The sequence below is a fragment of the Camellia sinensis genome, chromosome 1, assembly GCF_055761805.1.
Source record: "Camellia sinensis isolate YWXY chromosome 1, ASM5576180v1, whole genome shotgun sequence".
NCBI classification, from domain to species: Eukaryota; Viridiplantae; Streptophyta; class Magnoliopsida; order Ericales; family Theaceae; genus Camellia; species Camellia sinensis.
The window spans coordinates 152,087,562-152,103,902 of record NC_138961.1 but is presented as its reverse complement, the minus strand read 5'-3'; the positions used below and the strand labels follow the sequence as shown (position 1 = coordinate 152,103,902).

Here is a 16,341-nt window from a genome sequence, read left to right as displayed (position 1 = left end):
CAAAGGCTTTCTGAAAGCAAATCAATGGCCTTTTCAGGTGAAAATCGAGTATGTGCATGGGCATTCCTTGCGTACCAAGCATGTTTAGGTTTAAATATTTAGCTTAGTTATTTGTTATAATTAATTAGTTAGTTAACTAGTTGTTTGATCTCGTCTTGTAATTATTTTAGTTAACTAGAATAGTTAATTACTTCAGTTTGTAATAATTAGTTAAGTAGTTTAGCTATTTATTCATTTCGTTTTGTAATAGTTAATTAATTAGCTTAGCTTAGCTAGTTAGCTAGTTAGTTTATTCGGACTCTCCTTTGTGAGAGCGTAATGTTGTAATAATGTATATGTCTTCCAACTCCACGTATTTCTCCCTTTTATTTACTAGCTTATGATGGTTAGTTTAGGGACATCATGTTTTTTTAGCATTCTTCATGTTTGCATCAGCTTGTATTGCATGCACCGAGGCTCGGTTCATCATTCTAACTTGTATTGTTAGTTTAATACTTCTTTGAATACGTGCTTAGACTACATGCTATTTAATTGATTCATATGCCATATTAGTAGCCAAGCCTATTAGTTGCATATTGTATGTGTTGCATTAGTCATATTGCATAGTTAGAATCATGCATTTTTCTAACTTATTTCTCTTTTGGCTTGGAGTACTATGTGAGCCTTTACTCGCTTTAGCATATTGCATGTGTGTGATTGTTGCCATGTTCAGCATGCTTACCCTGAGGCTAATTGCTTAAATGATAAATTGCCTGAATGCTTGTGGGTGAAGGCTTATTGCTTGAATTGGAATAATTTGAGTAATGTTCATACACGATCACTTTTTTCAGTGGTACATATTTCGAAACAAATTTCAAAACAAACATGAATCAAATGTTTCTTGCAAATTTAATCTATACTTGTGTGTGCGCGCATCACATAGTAAATGCTAGCCTAATAAAATGGAACAAGAGCATATAATGTACATAAGATTCATATTATGATTAGTAGAGGCCGATCTTTGATCGAGAGAGCGAGGGTGCTCAATTCATGACCTTTCCCTCTTGTACCTAAGTTCCCGAGCCGAGATAATCTTGGTGATGACGGACACGTGGCCTTTGGCACGAGTCATAGGTTTCCTAAATTTTCCAAAAACATTTAGGTGGCGACTCTGTATCTAGCAAAGCAGTCCATTTTTGGCAATTTGATTCAAAATTAATTTTTCAAAAGATTTGCCGAATTGGGACTCTTTGGTGATTATCTATTTCACATTGCACTTGTGGAATCAGATTCAGAACCGCGAGAGTCCGATACTGTAAGGGTTATTCATCTTCCGAAAGTGGGCGCGAAAAAGTTGAGCTATACTCGCCTTTATAATCAATAGTGACCTAATCCCTTTAGAAGCCTCATTTCAATGGACTCAGGCTCAATGCTCATCTTGGACACTCATGTAGATAAACATGAACTCTCCTTGAGCCTTATCTTTATCCAAACTGAGATCCTCTCCTACTCTAGGACTCTGGTGCCTCACTCACTTATCTCGGATTCTGGTATCTCCATAGATAGATAACCTCAGCCTAGTCGAGATCATCTCGGCAACGTGACCTGGCCACGTGGCATTATGACTGACACTTCGGCGTCACCTTAGCCACGTGCAGTCATTCATAAAATACTTCTCCACAATTGCCCCCTAGGTTTTATTACCTCGACAATTGAAGCTGATGGAACTTACATCGTTTGTCTACACTACATATCGATTAAAAATTCATTCTTCTCTTCGACCAAGATCATGACAAGTCGGCTTTAAATAACCTGGACTCAGTTGTCCGCTTTATTAAGGATTAAGGATCACGAACCAAGTTTTCTAAGTATTTTCTCCAAGGTTGCACCTCTAGCCGAGGTTATTGCCCTATTATTTCAGGAATTTCAAGAGTTCTAACTGCGTATGAGCTGTCACATACAGTCTTTTCAACCGCTTCCTCCACTTGTCACCCTATCACCGGTCTGTACCTGGCACGTGCCATTAAGTCGCATCGATTTTGCTCACGCTGCCTGACAAGCACATCATCCGAGGTCCTTTCATTACATTTTACCGCTTGTTCAGTTTTAACAAAACACTCTCCCTCTTTTTTCGTCTTCTACTTTTGCAAATTCAATTTCTCTCTTATCCTAGATTTTCTCTCTCTAAAAACTCCCAAACCTCCATTGCTGTGTTTTCGAGCTCTCTACAACTGTTTCATTTGTCTCCTCTGGCAAGCTCTTTGTTGTTTTTAGTTATCACCGTCATCTCACTCCAGCGAGCATTGTTCTGGCGTCGTTTCCTCGGCCTTACTCGGTAAGCTCTCTAATTTCTTCTTTCTTTTTTCAGTTCTTTACTATTCTTGAATATGTCATTACTGTGAACTATTTGCGCACTCCTATTGCTCCCTATATCAAATTCCATACCCATGCCTTAATTTGCTTGTCATTTTTCATGTTCTTGTTAGATATTGTGAATTAGTTCCTGTTCTTGAATTTGTTTATTTGTACTTCTTGTGATCCTTGCACATTTGTCTTGCACACACTCATTTGGTGTTTATCGATTTGTAATTTTCCATATTCTTGGATCGTCGTTTTTCATCACTGTGCTCGTTACACTGTTGTTCTTCTCTATTGCTTTCTTGATTCTGAATCATGTTCCCTTTATGTTTTTCTTGCTTGTTTTCAAATCTTTGCATTTGATTACATAGATTTAGGTTTGGGATTTTGATTTAGAACTCTGCTCTTTAGGAAAACTAAAACAAAAAGCCCTTCCTAGGCCACCTGAAGCCCTTCCCAGTGTTTAGTCCAGGTTCTTAAACCCCTACCTAGCTACCTTTCTTTGAAATCCAGCACTAAACACTTTATGCCAATATCATGGGGATGTTCAGGTGGAGGGTAGATATCCTGACCAAATTAGAGTACTTTTGCTAGGAGTTCTTCATCCCAACCGACGTTCAACTCAGGCTGGCTGGAAATGAGGACTCCATTATGCCTGGTCAGGACTACATGCCATTCCGAGTAGTTTCTATCATTGATGGTGGAGTCAGGTTCCCCCTTGACATCCTCTTTAGAGAGGTCCTCCATTTCGATAAGCTTAATCCCATGCAACTGGCCATAAACACCTTTAGGGCCATCAATGGCATTACCGAGTTGGCACGTCAGCAAAATGCCAGAATAACCTTGTCTGATATCCAGTATTGCTACACCATGTGTGGCCTCAAGACAAAGAATGGTTATACATACTACCTCAAGCTGAGATCTACAAAGACAAGTTAATAGTCGACATTCCAGACTCCAATAAGGGCGCTGGAGATGACTACCTGATTGTCTAAGCAATTGGGAGTTCGCACTAGATGATGAGCTCCAACTCTTCCTTTTACACCGATGAGTCTTTAGGGATGATATAGGTAAGACCATAGTTACGTTGAAGTCCTCTACTTTCCAACACTTAAGAAAATTTTGTTGTTCTTGATTATAATGTCTTTATTCCCATCTTTGCAGTTCTGCCTCAACCACCAAAGAACTTTCGTCAGACTTACATTCCCAGTGCAGATCTCATCTAACTTCTCGGTCTTCCTATAAATGACCGTAAGGCCCCACCCTTTCTCAATCACATACCAATTTATCACTCCTGTTTTCCTAAAGTTCCCAGGAGAAGTCAAACGCCGCCTTCTGCCACAACTCCACCGGTCACGTCATCACAAAGACTAGACCAAGCCTCTACTTCAGATCTAACAGATTATCCATCCATTTCCACTCCTCGACTAATCCCTCCATCCCGGCGTCAACGCCGACGCCGAGCCCCTCCCAATGCTCTTGCAGGCAGAACTCGTAGCCGAAAGCGCCGAGGGTCCGACGTCTTGGTGACTGACCCATTAAACCTTCCTATTGCCCTTTTAGCAATTCATTTCATCCCCAGAGTCACCGTTGCCACTACTGTTGACGAAATAGGTCGTAGCAAAATTGTTCTAGAGGACTTTCTCGCCGATATCCCTAGCGGGGTGTCGGTCCATTCCTCGTCCCCTTCTCAATCCCAAACCAAGCCCAAAGTCAAAAGGGTGAAAAGGGCTAAGGCAAAAGCCACTGCCACCCAAGTTGATTCAGAGGACACTGTGCCGATCTCCAAGTTGGTTGAGATAGAGAAGTGTTCATTTGCCACTGAGAAGAGGCCAGTCGAGGCTGAGTCATCCGACACGCCTTCCTCAAAAAAGCAAAGATCAGGGGGCACAACTACACCTGATTTTTTGCACCGACGAGCCCTGGGCCCCTACAGTCATGGCCAGGGACCGACCTTTGGTGGACAGTGCGCTTGACAGTGTTGAGGTCAGCGCTACTCTCTTTATTGACGTTCTCTTGCCAACCGATATCAATCGAATGGCCAAGCTTACTAAGTACGAGAACTATGTGTTGATGATGCAGCACTGTGTTTTGGTAAGTCTTTACACTTGTATCTTTTCGTTCAATTTCCATTCTCATTTTTGTACTAACATTACTTTTCTGATTTTCTCATTTTCTTGTATGCCATTCAGCAGGGTGACTTCTTTGTAGTCAAAGCCGAGGAGGTGAAGAAGGAGCTGGCGAAGAAGACTAGAGAAGCAGCCAACCTCCTATCTTCTTTAAATTAGGCTAAGGCTTACATTCGTGGCCTGTTGGATAAGAACAAGGCTGCCCAAGTTGCCCAAAATAAAGCTGAGGCCCTGGCCAAAGCAGCCAAAAATGTTGTTGAGGTTGCTAAAGCTGAAGCATAGAAGACTGAGGAGAAGGCAGCCAAAGCCTAGGCCGCACTGCAAACAGTGCTCACCACGAAAGAGGCTGAAATCAAAACGGCCGATGAGAAGGCCTATGCTGAAGGTGCGGCCGATGTTCGTGATGCTTATAAGAAGTAGGAGAATCTAGCATGCAACAAAGGGTACACCCTTGACTGGATGGCTGTTCTGAAGGAGTTGTCCATTCCTGACAACTAGCCCCTTCACGACGTCAGCCAACTTGCTATGCCATTCCCTCCTACTCCAAGCCAATCTGAGGACGAGGCTGAGGGGGAAAAAGATGCCGAAGCCGACAAGACTGAGGATGCAGTTGCCGAGGTCAATGTCGAAGAAGTTGAAGCTGCTGGGGCTAAGTCCCCAACTCTGAATGATGAAGTCTTAGACTTGACTCAGAATGAGGAAGAAGATGAGGCCCCCAAAGATATCTCTACCTAGAAGGCTCCCCAAGAGGTGGAGATTCAGTTCGCTGAGAAGAGTCTTAACCAGACCCTACTTGAGATCGACGCCGAGATTGAGGTTGAAAAATTTGCCCAACTGATTGCCGAGGCTGAAACAACGCCAATTGCCGAGGCAGGGCAGCTTGAGGAAAACATTTAGAGACCCATGTACTTAGGGTTGTTTATTTACTTTTGTACTTAGCTTTGAACTAGTTTGCTTTAGTAATTGCAATCTTTTTGCTTTTGTTGGGCCGAAGTGCCATCTTTGTAATTGGACAAGATATTTTCTATGTTAAGCCGATGTGCCTTTTCCTGTGACTTGAACAACTTCTTCTATGAATACAAATTCCCTTTATTCTTCTAAGTGTTACATGTTTGTCTCTTTGTGCTTGATCTACCTTTATTGTCTTGTATGTTCCTATACTTAGAATTTTTCTGATTGTTCCAAGTTTGGCAACTTGGCTCCTTATCTCAGGTCCCCAGACCTTGGATAAATTCACATCTCGGAGTTGAACATACTAATCACCTCGGATAACAACTATTACAAGTTATCTCGGCCAAACAACACTTAAAAATATGTCATCAAATTTTACAAGTGTTGTTTCTTCACTTGTACTCGCTATCTTCTGGTAAGACTTCACCCTTCCAATTCTAGTACATTGGCTGAGTAACTCATCTCAGATTAAATCATCTCGGATAATTCCAATGGTCTCGGATAACTTCAACTTGCAAAATTTTTCCAAAATTTTCATAAGCGCTATGTTCATTCCTGCTACCGGCCCCCTAATCTGAAGCTAAGTACTCCTTATGTTTACTTTAGTTACCATCGCCTAACTTAGGTAATTCTGGCCGAGGTATTCCACCCTAATGTCCTTTTGCAATCTGACTATATCAAACTTAGTTCAATTCTGCCATCATGGAAAGTCTAAGTTATTCGGAAACATCGCCAACTTAGTTCAACTCTACCATATGACAAGTTTTAATTCAATTCTACCATATGGCAAGTCTAAGCAATTCGTCATATTTCATACCGAAACATCGCAAACTTAGTTCAACTCTACTATATGGAAAGTCTTAATTCAACTGCACCATATGGAAAGTCTAAGTTATTCGTCATGTTCACCATGGGAACATCGCCATAAGACTGTTCAGTCCTATTGTACAAACAATAATTCATAAAAACAAAATTGAGCTAGCATTTTATTAAAATTTTGGCTAATTAAATCATTACATGAATCTTAAAAACATAAATTAATGATAAAAAAAATTTCAAATTGCTTGTGTTCCAGGGTCTTGGCAACTCCTTGCCATCACAGTCTTCCAGTCGATTTGGGCCATTGCTGGCGACCTAGATGATCCGATATAGTCCTTCCCAGTTTGGGCCAATCTTGCCCTCTCTGGGATCTTTCTTGTTGCTGACAACCTTTCTAAGGATGAGGTCCCCAATCTAAAACTCTCTGGGATTGACCTTTTTGTTGTAGGCCCTAGCAAGTTGTTGTTGGTATGCCCCCAACAGAATTGTTGCTCTCTCCTTTCTTTCTTCTAGCAGATCCAGATCTCCGACAAGGAATGCCTTATTGGTTTCATTCTCCATTCCTTGGGTTCTGATTCCAGGGATGCTGATCTCTAAGTGGATGATTGCTTCAGTGCCATAAGCCATGGCAAAAAGGAGATTCTCCAGTAGATCTCCTCGGTGTAGTCTGATATGCCCACAGCCCATTGGACAATTTTTCTACCCACTTTCCCCGGGCTACTTCCAGCCTCTTCTTGATCCCATCTAAGATGGTCTTGTTGGATGCCGCTGCCTGACCATTGCCCTGGGGGAAGCTAGGAGTGGAATAATAATTTTTGATTTTATATTTTGCGCAGAAGCTTTTGATCAGCTTACTATCAAAGTGGGTGCCATTGTCTACCACAATGGCTTTTAGAATCCCAAACCTGGTGATTATGTTATTCCAGATGAAGTTCTTTACATCCACATCTCGGATTTTTGGCCAAGGGTTCAACCTCAATCCACTATGTGAAGTAGTTAGTTGCTACCAGCAGGAACTTCCTTTGTCCAGTTGTCTGAGGCAATTACCCAACAAGATCTATACCCCATTGGGCAAATGGCTAGGGACTGGATACTAGATTTAGGTAGCTGGCTGGTGTATCAAAGGTGTAAGCCTTTGACACTTATCGCATTTCCTCATGTAGGCTTCAGCATCCTTTTACACGTAAGGCCACCAATATCCTTGAGATATGGCCCTGTGAGCAAGTGATCTGCCTCAGCATGGCTTCCACATACACCTTCATGGATCTCGTATAGAAAATCCTCAACCTGGGATGGATGCACACATCTCAAAAAGGGCCCAGTGAAGGACCTCTTGTAAAGGTGACCTTCTGTTGACAGACAGAACCTGATTGACTTCAATATAATTTTATGTGCTTTCTTTTTGTCTACTGGCAGCCTGCCATCTCTAAGAAACACAACTATGGCGTCCATCCAGTTTGGACCCATCTTTACACACATTGCTTCATATTTTGTGATAAGAGGTTCTATACTTAGACCTGACAGATAATCCACCATTATTGTCCTGGCCTTACTTGATTTCATCACGTTAGCTAGGTTAGCCAAGGCGTTGGCATGGCTATTATCATCTCAACTAAGCTGTTGTAGCCAGCAATTCTCAAACAATGTTAGCAGCCTGACAACCTTCTTGACATAGGCTATCATCCTTTCATCTCGGGTTGCATACTCGCCCATTGCTTGATTCACAATAAGCTGGGAGTCATAGAAGACTACCACCTCGTTGACCTCCTTGGCTGCTGCTAGTTTCAGCTCCACAATCAACGCCTCATACTCTGCTTCGTTATTTGAGGCCTTGAACCCCAAATGAATAGAATGTTCTATCATTCGCCCATCTGGAGATACCAACATTACTTCTGCCCTCTCTCCTTACCTATTGGACCTGCTGTCGACGAAGAGCTGGAAGGAGTCTCCGATGTAGATATCGTAGGGTTTTGGCTTTGTTTCCTCCTTCTGCGCTGCTGGTGTGGGGTTTTTTGGCTCCAATTCGGTTTTTTCTTGCTCTCCTGGACATCCTAAGCCATGGCTCACTAGAGCCCGCCATGGGATTGCTCTTGAAGCAAACTCTACCACGAAGTCAACTAGGACCTGGCCTTTGATTGCTGTTCTAGGCCTGAACTCCAGGTTATACTGTTCCAGTACTACTGCCCATCTGTTTATCCTACCTGTAAAGTCTCCGTGCTGCAGCAGGGATTTTAGGGGATACTCAGTCAGTACCATAATCTTGTGGGCTTGGAAGTAGTGATTCAACTTTTTGGAAGCCATCACTAAAGCTAGTGTCAACTTCTCCAGGGGTAGGTACCTTATTTGTACGCTTGACAGGGTCTTGCTTACATAGTATACTGCTTTCTGTTCCCCCTCTTGTTTGCGAATTACCACCGCGTTGACAGCGTGGTCTAATACCACCAAGCACATGAATAGTTTTTCTCCAGGTATTGGATTTGACAATACTGGCGGGGTTTTCAAATACCACTTCAAGTCGGCCAAGGTGACATTGCATTCTTCCGTCCACAAGAAATCTGTGGCCTTCTTTAGTAGCTAGAAGAAGGGTTTACATTTATCTGAGCTCCGACTTATGAACCTGTTTAAGGTTGTGGCCTTGCCGATCAGGATCTGGACCTGCTTTGCTATCGTTGGGCTCTTCAAATCAAGGATTGCCTTGATTTGATTCAGGCTCGCTTCTATTCCTCTCATAGTCACCAGGTAGCCTAGGAACTTGCCAGATCCAACTCCAAATGCACACTTCGATGCATTGAGTCGAAGCCGTTAAGCCTTCAATATATCAAAGACCTCCTGTAAGTCTGTCAAATGATTCCCTGGTTACTTGGTCTTTATGACCATGTTGTTGATGTAGACCTCTACTGTCCTCCCAATCAGATGCTTGAACATCTTGGTCACCAATCTCTGGTAGGTCACCCCTGCATTCTTCAACCCAAAAGGCATTACCCGGTAGCAGTACAGCCCTTTTGGGGTGATGAATGTCGTCTTCTCTTCGTTCGAGGGATATATCGCTATCTGGTGGTACCCCTTGTAGGCATCCAGAAAGCTCATCTTCACATGCCCTAATATGGCATCCACTAGCTTATCGATCTTCCGCAGATGGAAGCTGTCCTCGGGGCAAATCTTATTCAGGCTGGTGAAGTCCACGCTAGCCCTCCACTTGCCGTTCTTTCTTTTAACTACTACTATGTTGGACAACCAGGAAGGGTATTTCACTTCTCGGATAGCCTAGGCTTTTAGCAGCTTGTCCACTTCCTTATCGATTGCCTCTACATGTATCAATGTTAGTTTTCTTGCTCGCTGGATGACATGCTTAGCCGACCTGTCCACATTGAACCTATGACAAGTGACCTTGGGATCAATGCTAGGCATCTCATATGGCGTCTAGGCAAACACTTTTATGTTGCTCGCAGGAAATTCTCTAATTCATTTTCCTTCTCCTCGGCGAGAAGGAAGAAGCGCTCTTTATCACCTTCATGGACCAGAATCTTCTTCAAAGCTTCCTCACTCTTGTCAGTTGGTTCTTTGCCGACATTATCTAGGACTTCCATGTCCTCGTCTTCAATTTCCACTGTCTCTGCTTCCTATACGTTGCAGGTCGACTTCATTTCTTTCATGGAGCAATTTTTTGCCTGTACCTGATCTCCTCTGACCTTCTGAATCCCCTATTCGGTTGGGAATCGCAACAGCTGGTGCAGCGTTGAGGGAACAACTCTCATTGTGTGCAACCACAGTCTTTCCAAAATAACATTGTAAGGGGAAGAGGTGTCAATTACTGTAAACTCTGTGTTTACCTTCTTGGTGCTTGTCTATACCTCCAAATTCATGGCTCCAAGAGGCCATGTTGGCGTCTCGTTAAATCTAACCATCGGGCTGTCAAATTGTTCTAGATCATCTGGGTGAAGGCCAAGCTCCTTGTAAGATCTAACATACACAATGTCACAAGAGCTACCTTGGTCAATTAGTATGCGCCTTACCTGACATTCTTTAATCTTCTGGGTTATCACCAGGGCATTGTTGTGTGGATGCTGCACCATATCCAGGTCTGCCTCAGTAAAAGAAACTATTGGTCTCTGGTACTCATTGTCCTAGGCTTCTTTTGTTGGTCCTGATACACATGTTGTAGGTGCCTTACCCTCTGGGTCTCCTTTCGTACATCATTCTCATTGACCTTTGAATGAATCACATTGATCACCTGAGGTTATCTGCTTGTTGTGGCTGTGGTAGTGAAGGTGCTGGTGCTGGTGCTGGTGCTTGGGGTAGGCTTGCGTGCTCTTCCCTCGTCCTAGCCTTATCTACTAGATCCCTCGGGTGACCCTGTCGAACCAGGTCTTCCAAGTGCAACTTCAAAGCCTTGCACCCCCGAGTCAGGTGTCCATTTTTATTATGGTAAGTACAATGCTTCCCAATAATCCTTTCCATAAATTCGCCAGGGATATTCTCCCGCACTTTGAAATATAGCTGGTTCCTGATCCTTTCCAGAACTTTGTAGATCGGGATCTTGAATGTTGTGGTGACTGCTTGTGCAACCCTTACCCCAATTTTTTGCCTGTCATCTCCTGTATTACCTCGGCCTCGCTTTGGCGAGCCGTGCCTTCTTTCTTGCTTTGATGTCCCTGCTCCTGGTGTGTCTTTTTTCGTTCTAGCATACTTCTCAATTCGTGCCACGAGCTCTTCCATACTCTTCGGTAAAGTCTTTGCAAGTCTTCTAGGCCATTCTTGAAAAACACGACCGCCAACTCTTGGTTACAGCCCGAAATCTTGTTGTACACCTCGTAATATCTCTTGGCGTAAGTCTTGAGGCCTTTACAATCATTGATCTTCAAAGCCAATAGGGAATCCACCCTTAGTGGCTACGATTTGTTCGTAACAAACCTAGCCACAAACATCTCAGCCAAGCCTTTCTAACTCTTCATAGTTCTTTTTGGCAACTTATGGAACCAATCAGATGATATCTCCTCAAAGGATAAAGGGAATACCTTATACAACAGTTGCTCATTCTCGCTCCACAAAGCCATCGAATTTAAATACAAGCCAATATGAAGTTTGGATCAAACTTACCATTATAAATCTGGAACCTCGGTATGTTGAATCTTTTGGGGGCTTCAAATGTGTCTAACTCCACCGAGAATGACGTCCTCGGCTTGATAGTGGACGTGATCTCAGCATTCAGTCGCTTTTTTTATAGGTAGTCCTTCAGATCCTCCTTCGTTCTACCGAGAGCTCGGCTATCAATAGACTTCAATCTCTTCGATATGTTGCTTTCAGTGAAGTTATGTGTCTTCTTGGACTTCTCCTCATCTGCTGCGTCAAAACAAATGTCGTTTCCCTGGATATGCTGAGACTCTTTGACATAGGTTTCCTTGGTTCGTGGTGTCTTCTGCGATTCACCTCGTACTGACTCAATTCGCTTGGCTTCTCGTGACCGCCGATGTGAGTGCTCCAGTCCCTTGCTATCTTGTGGGACTATTGGGATTGTTTTCTGCCCCCCTTTTTGGGCATTAGTTTTGGCCACTGGTATCGACGTGCCCTGCAACGGGAATGATGGTTGCATCACGTTGTTTTGCATTATGAAGTTCATAACCGATTGTAGGTCTGCCAACTTGTTCGTTATTCCTTTCATCTCACCGTCCCTCCTCAGGCATCTATCCTTCCACACCTGGAGGTCGCTTTTGTTGTAATACTCATCTCAGCCACATTTTTTCGGGATGTTACGCTTCTTGCTGGCGTCCTTGTCTCTGGGGGTTCGGCTCTTGTACTTTTTCGTTACGATTTTCTTCCCTGACATTAGGATCCACATGCTCACCACTCTCACTGTGGATGTCGTTCCCAATCTTTTCTTCCTATCCGTTGTTGGCCATCTATTCTCCTTAAGTTCCCACAGACAGTGCCAAATTGTGAGTGTTGATTTCCGACCACACAGCCAAACGGGGAACTCAGCTGGAGAGCACAGTAAAATAGATTAAGCCTAACAACATATAACAAGAAAGTGAGAATTCTGTCGTGGTTCGTCCATCTGGGGGCACTCCGACGATCAAGTCAGTAAACAATATCTTTTACAGATAGTAAATAGTACTTAAACTCACAAGAAAGAACTTACCTTTGACCCACGAGGGTGCCTCGTTTTTATAATCAGCAGTGGCTTGATCCCTTTAAAAGCATCACTTCAATGGACTCAGGCTCAATACTCATCTTGGACACTTAGCTAGATAGAGATGAACTCTCCTTGAGCCTTATCTTTATCCAGACTGAGATCCTCTCCTGCTCTAAGACTCAGGTCCCTTATCTACTTATCTCGGATTCCAGTATCTTCGCAGATAACCTCAGCCTAGTCGAGATCATCTCAGCAGCGTGATCTGGCCATGTGGCACCTCAGCTGACACTTCGGCGTCACCTTAGCCACATGCCGTTATTCATAAAATAGTTCCCCACACAAAGCCACCACAAATCGTTGCTGAAAACGGACAAGTGCAGATCTTCTCTCTCTGTTTTTTCTAGATCTAAAAGAAGAAAGAAAGGAGCAAGAGGAAAAGGAAGGAATAAGGGGATGATGCGGCTAGAAGAGGACTGCCGGAGGAGGTTGCTAGAGGAGGAGAAGGGTTGAGGGGGTCACCGAAGCTGTTGGAGAAGATGGCCGACACTAGAGAGGCGTGAAGTGTGAACAACAATTTTTTTTTTTCTTTTTTTTTTTTAATTTTTTTTTTCTTTGGAACATTACAAAAATCACTACTGGAAAACCCCGCAGTGAATTCAAACTCATCTCTCTAGTGTAGGCATTAATAGAATGGGGTTAATTCCCAATATAAAAGATACAAGGATCCCAAAAGAAGGATCCCAATAGTCAAATAATTAAACAAATAGATAAATAATATTGTTTTATGTTTTATGTTTGATATTTAGCCTAGGGCTTTGAAAACCCTAATACAGTGGGAGGTGAGGAGTGGACTCAATCAACGTAAGTGTTGGATGGACGGTTCTGTGGAGGAAGACATAGTAAAACCCAGTGATGCAAAGACAAAGTCGTTGAAAGATTGGAAGGGGAATATTTGGGAGAATGAAAGGGAATTTAGAAGATAATATGGAATTATTTTATGTGAAAACATATGCAAGCAAACAAACACCCCTTTGTGGGTCTCTCTATCACTCAGGTAAATGGGTCTCTCTATCTTTACTTTGTATTGTACATGAAAATTATAACTCAAAATCTCATTGTAACTTGATTTTCATTTTAAATATATATTAAAAAAATTTGGACAAGTTAAATTTTACCCTTTATCCCTCAACTAAAAATAATTTATTATTACTATTTAATCAAAAATGACTGAGACCCCCAGCTGGGGGTGCTGGGGGTCAGCTCCCATTGGACAAAAAAAACTGTTTTTTTTTTTTTTTTTTTTTTTTTTTTCGGCCAACCCCAGTGCGACACGTCACTGGGGGTCGTCAGTGGGGGTCACCCCACTGGGGGTCTGTAGCATGCCCCTATTTAATTTTAATATTTCATTTCCTATTAACATAGTGACACGAGAGTGTAGATGCCAATTTTATAATCAAAACAACAATGATTCATCCCACTAAAAACATCACCACTAATAGCACTAATGCATTAAAAAAATAAAAAAAAATAAAAAAAAACACAACTCCAAGACCAAAACATCACATCATTAATGGCGGGACCCACTGCCACCTAATTAGTGGGAGCACTAATTAGTGCTCCCAAGCATTTTTCTAATCAAAATGCTCTTTTAAAAGTTGATTTATGTACAAACATGTGCAGCCGTGCTGGGACCCCAGTGGGGGACCCTAACATCACGTGGAAGCTGCACAAGACTTCAAAAAAAAAAAAAAAAAAAATTTTTTTTTTTAACCAATCAGATCCCACGGGGGCCTTGGGGTCACCCCCAGTGGTTTGATGCATTTTTCCAAACATGTGATATATATATTTCTCTGCGGTCATAAAAGTGATATGTACGTTTGTCTTTTCTTTTTTGGATAAATTACAAACACCTCTCGAGATTTAGTAAAAATATAATTTTTTTTTTGAAGTTTGAGAAATTACATCCTGCTTCCTACGATTTATATTTTCATAACAAATTGTCCCATGAGGTTTTTATTTTCATACAAATTCTCCCTTAATTTTTCCTAATTTGTTATAAAAATTTAACATTCAGGAGGTAATTTGTAATTTCTCAAACCTCAGGAGAGAATCTATATTTTTACCAAATCTTGAGGAGGTGTTTGTAATTTGCCATTTCTTTTTTCTTTTTTTCCCACTTAATTTTCATAGGATATGAGAATATATATATATATATATATTAGCTTTTAAATGAACATTTTAGTCAAAACATTGAAATGTAAAACTCACATACAAATCTCCTGTCTTCTTTTCATAATAAAAAGTAAACATGAAGTTAATAAATTAAAAGTACGGGATAAAATGTGATAATTTTGAGTTGGGAACAAATCATCTCCATAGTGGACTGAACCATGCTGTCCAGGTTTATGAGATTCATTACGGATCCTATTTTGATAATGTAAAATATTTAATATGTAAAGTTTGTTGAGTATTTCATTTCTGTAAAAATTAAGTTGATTGGATATCGATAACTATTTGATTTTATCAAATTTCTGTCAACAATTTATTTTGAAAATCATATTTACTGTTGACAAAAATATATTTTAATCAAGTGGCTATCGATATCTGATAATGTGATTTTTTTGCAGGGATGGAGTATTCAGCGAGTTTTACATATTGAATGGTTCGAATTATCAAAATAAGACAAGTGGTCGGCCTCTACGAGTCTAACAATACGCTTTAGTTTGATCTCAAACTAGAAAGAAGCCTGACCCTTTTGAATAAAGGAGATACAATGATAATGTGTTTAGTTGGGTGATTTGAGGAGAACTTTCAAAATAAAAAATAAAAATGTGTGAAATTAAGTGAAATATAGATATATTCTATTTACATTTCACCTACATTTTTTTCTTTCTTTTTCCAAATCATTTCACAAATTCTTTAACCAAACATAGCCTTAAAATAGAAATGGAATTATCTTAATTTATTAGCTATGGTAGGTAGGGGTGATCATTGATCTGTCCTACCCGCCTAACCCAACTGAACCTGATTGATTTTGGGTTAATGATTGTTTTTCAGCCAACGGATACAGATGAAATATTTTGAAATCTACGAATACTGTTCGGATGACAGATCAACCATCTCGCACCTGCATGAACCTGATTAGTCTGTAAATGAAGTTAAAAAAAAAAAATGCTAATAAGTAACAACATAGAATATAAATAATAAAATATATAGTTTTGTGAAAATAGAAAACAATACCTTAAAAATATACATATGTGATGCCACGGCCTATTATAGAAAAAGAATACATATACATATATATATATTCAGATTATTAGTTATTGGAGATTGTAAAAGTAATGGATTATAATTCAAAACAAGTCCAAAATTTGTAAAGCCCAAACGCTAAATTGATCATATCCATCAGTCAATCCGGTACACAGAAGCAAATTAATTTTTTTTAATCCATTTAATTTTAAACGGATAACAGATAGGATACCATTCGATCAAACCCGATCCACGATCACTCCGAATGCTAGGTTCTCATAATTTGGTACTAGGAAGTTGATTAAAAAAAAAAAAAAATTAGTATGTTGCTTGGATTCTTTTTATAGGTAGACGCTATCAACGAAAGTTGAATTAAAGGTAATTTATATTTATATAAATGAGATTTGGATTTAATACATATCACTCTTTGACGTTTATAAAATTATACTAACTTTCATGCCATTGTAATTATTTAAACGGAATGAAAACATTGAACTCATGTGCTCTCTCTTTTTTTACTTTGCTTTACTACTTTTTTTTTTTTTTTTTTTTCGCTTTTCTTTGCTTTACTATTTTTTTTTTTTCAATATAATTTCTTATATTTTTCTAATGAGAGTTGTTGTCTTTCATATAAGGAGTATTCGTGAAATGAGACTATTAACTATCATAGAGGTGAAAATGTAATTTTCAAAATATTAAGAAATGTGATGTAATTAGACTAAATCT

General features: G+C 40.6%; 1 protein-coding gene across 1 annotated transcript; it reads right to left on the bottom strand.

The window, feature by feature from the left end:
- Positions 1-7,844: 7,844 nt before the first annotated feature.
- Positions 7,845-8,687, bottom strand: LOC145820362 (uncharacterized). Its single transcript, XM_082915762.1, has 2 exons — positions 8,159-8,687; positions 7,845-8,047 (listed from the first exon to the last, which is right to left on the bottom strand). The coding sequence occupies exons 1-2, from the start codon at positions 8,685-8,687 to the stop codon at positions 7,845-7,847; spliced, it is 732 nt and encodes a 243-aa protein (XP_082771888.1).
- Between the last annotated feature and the right edge of the window lie 7,654 nt (positions 8,688-16,341).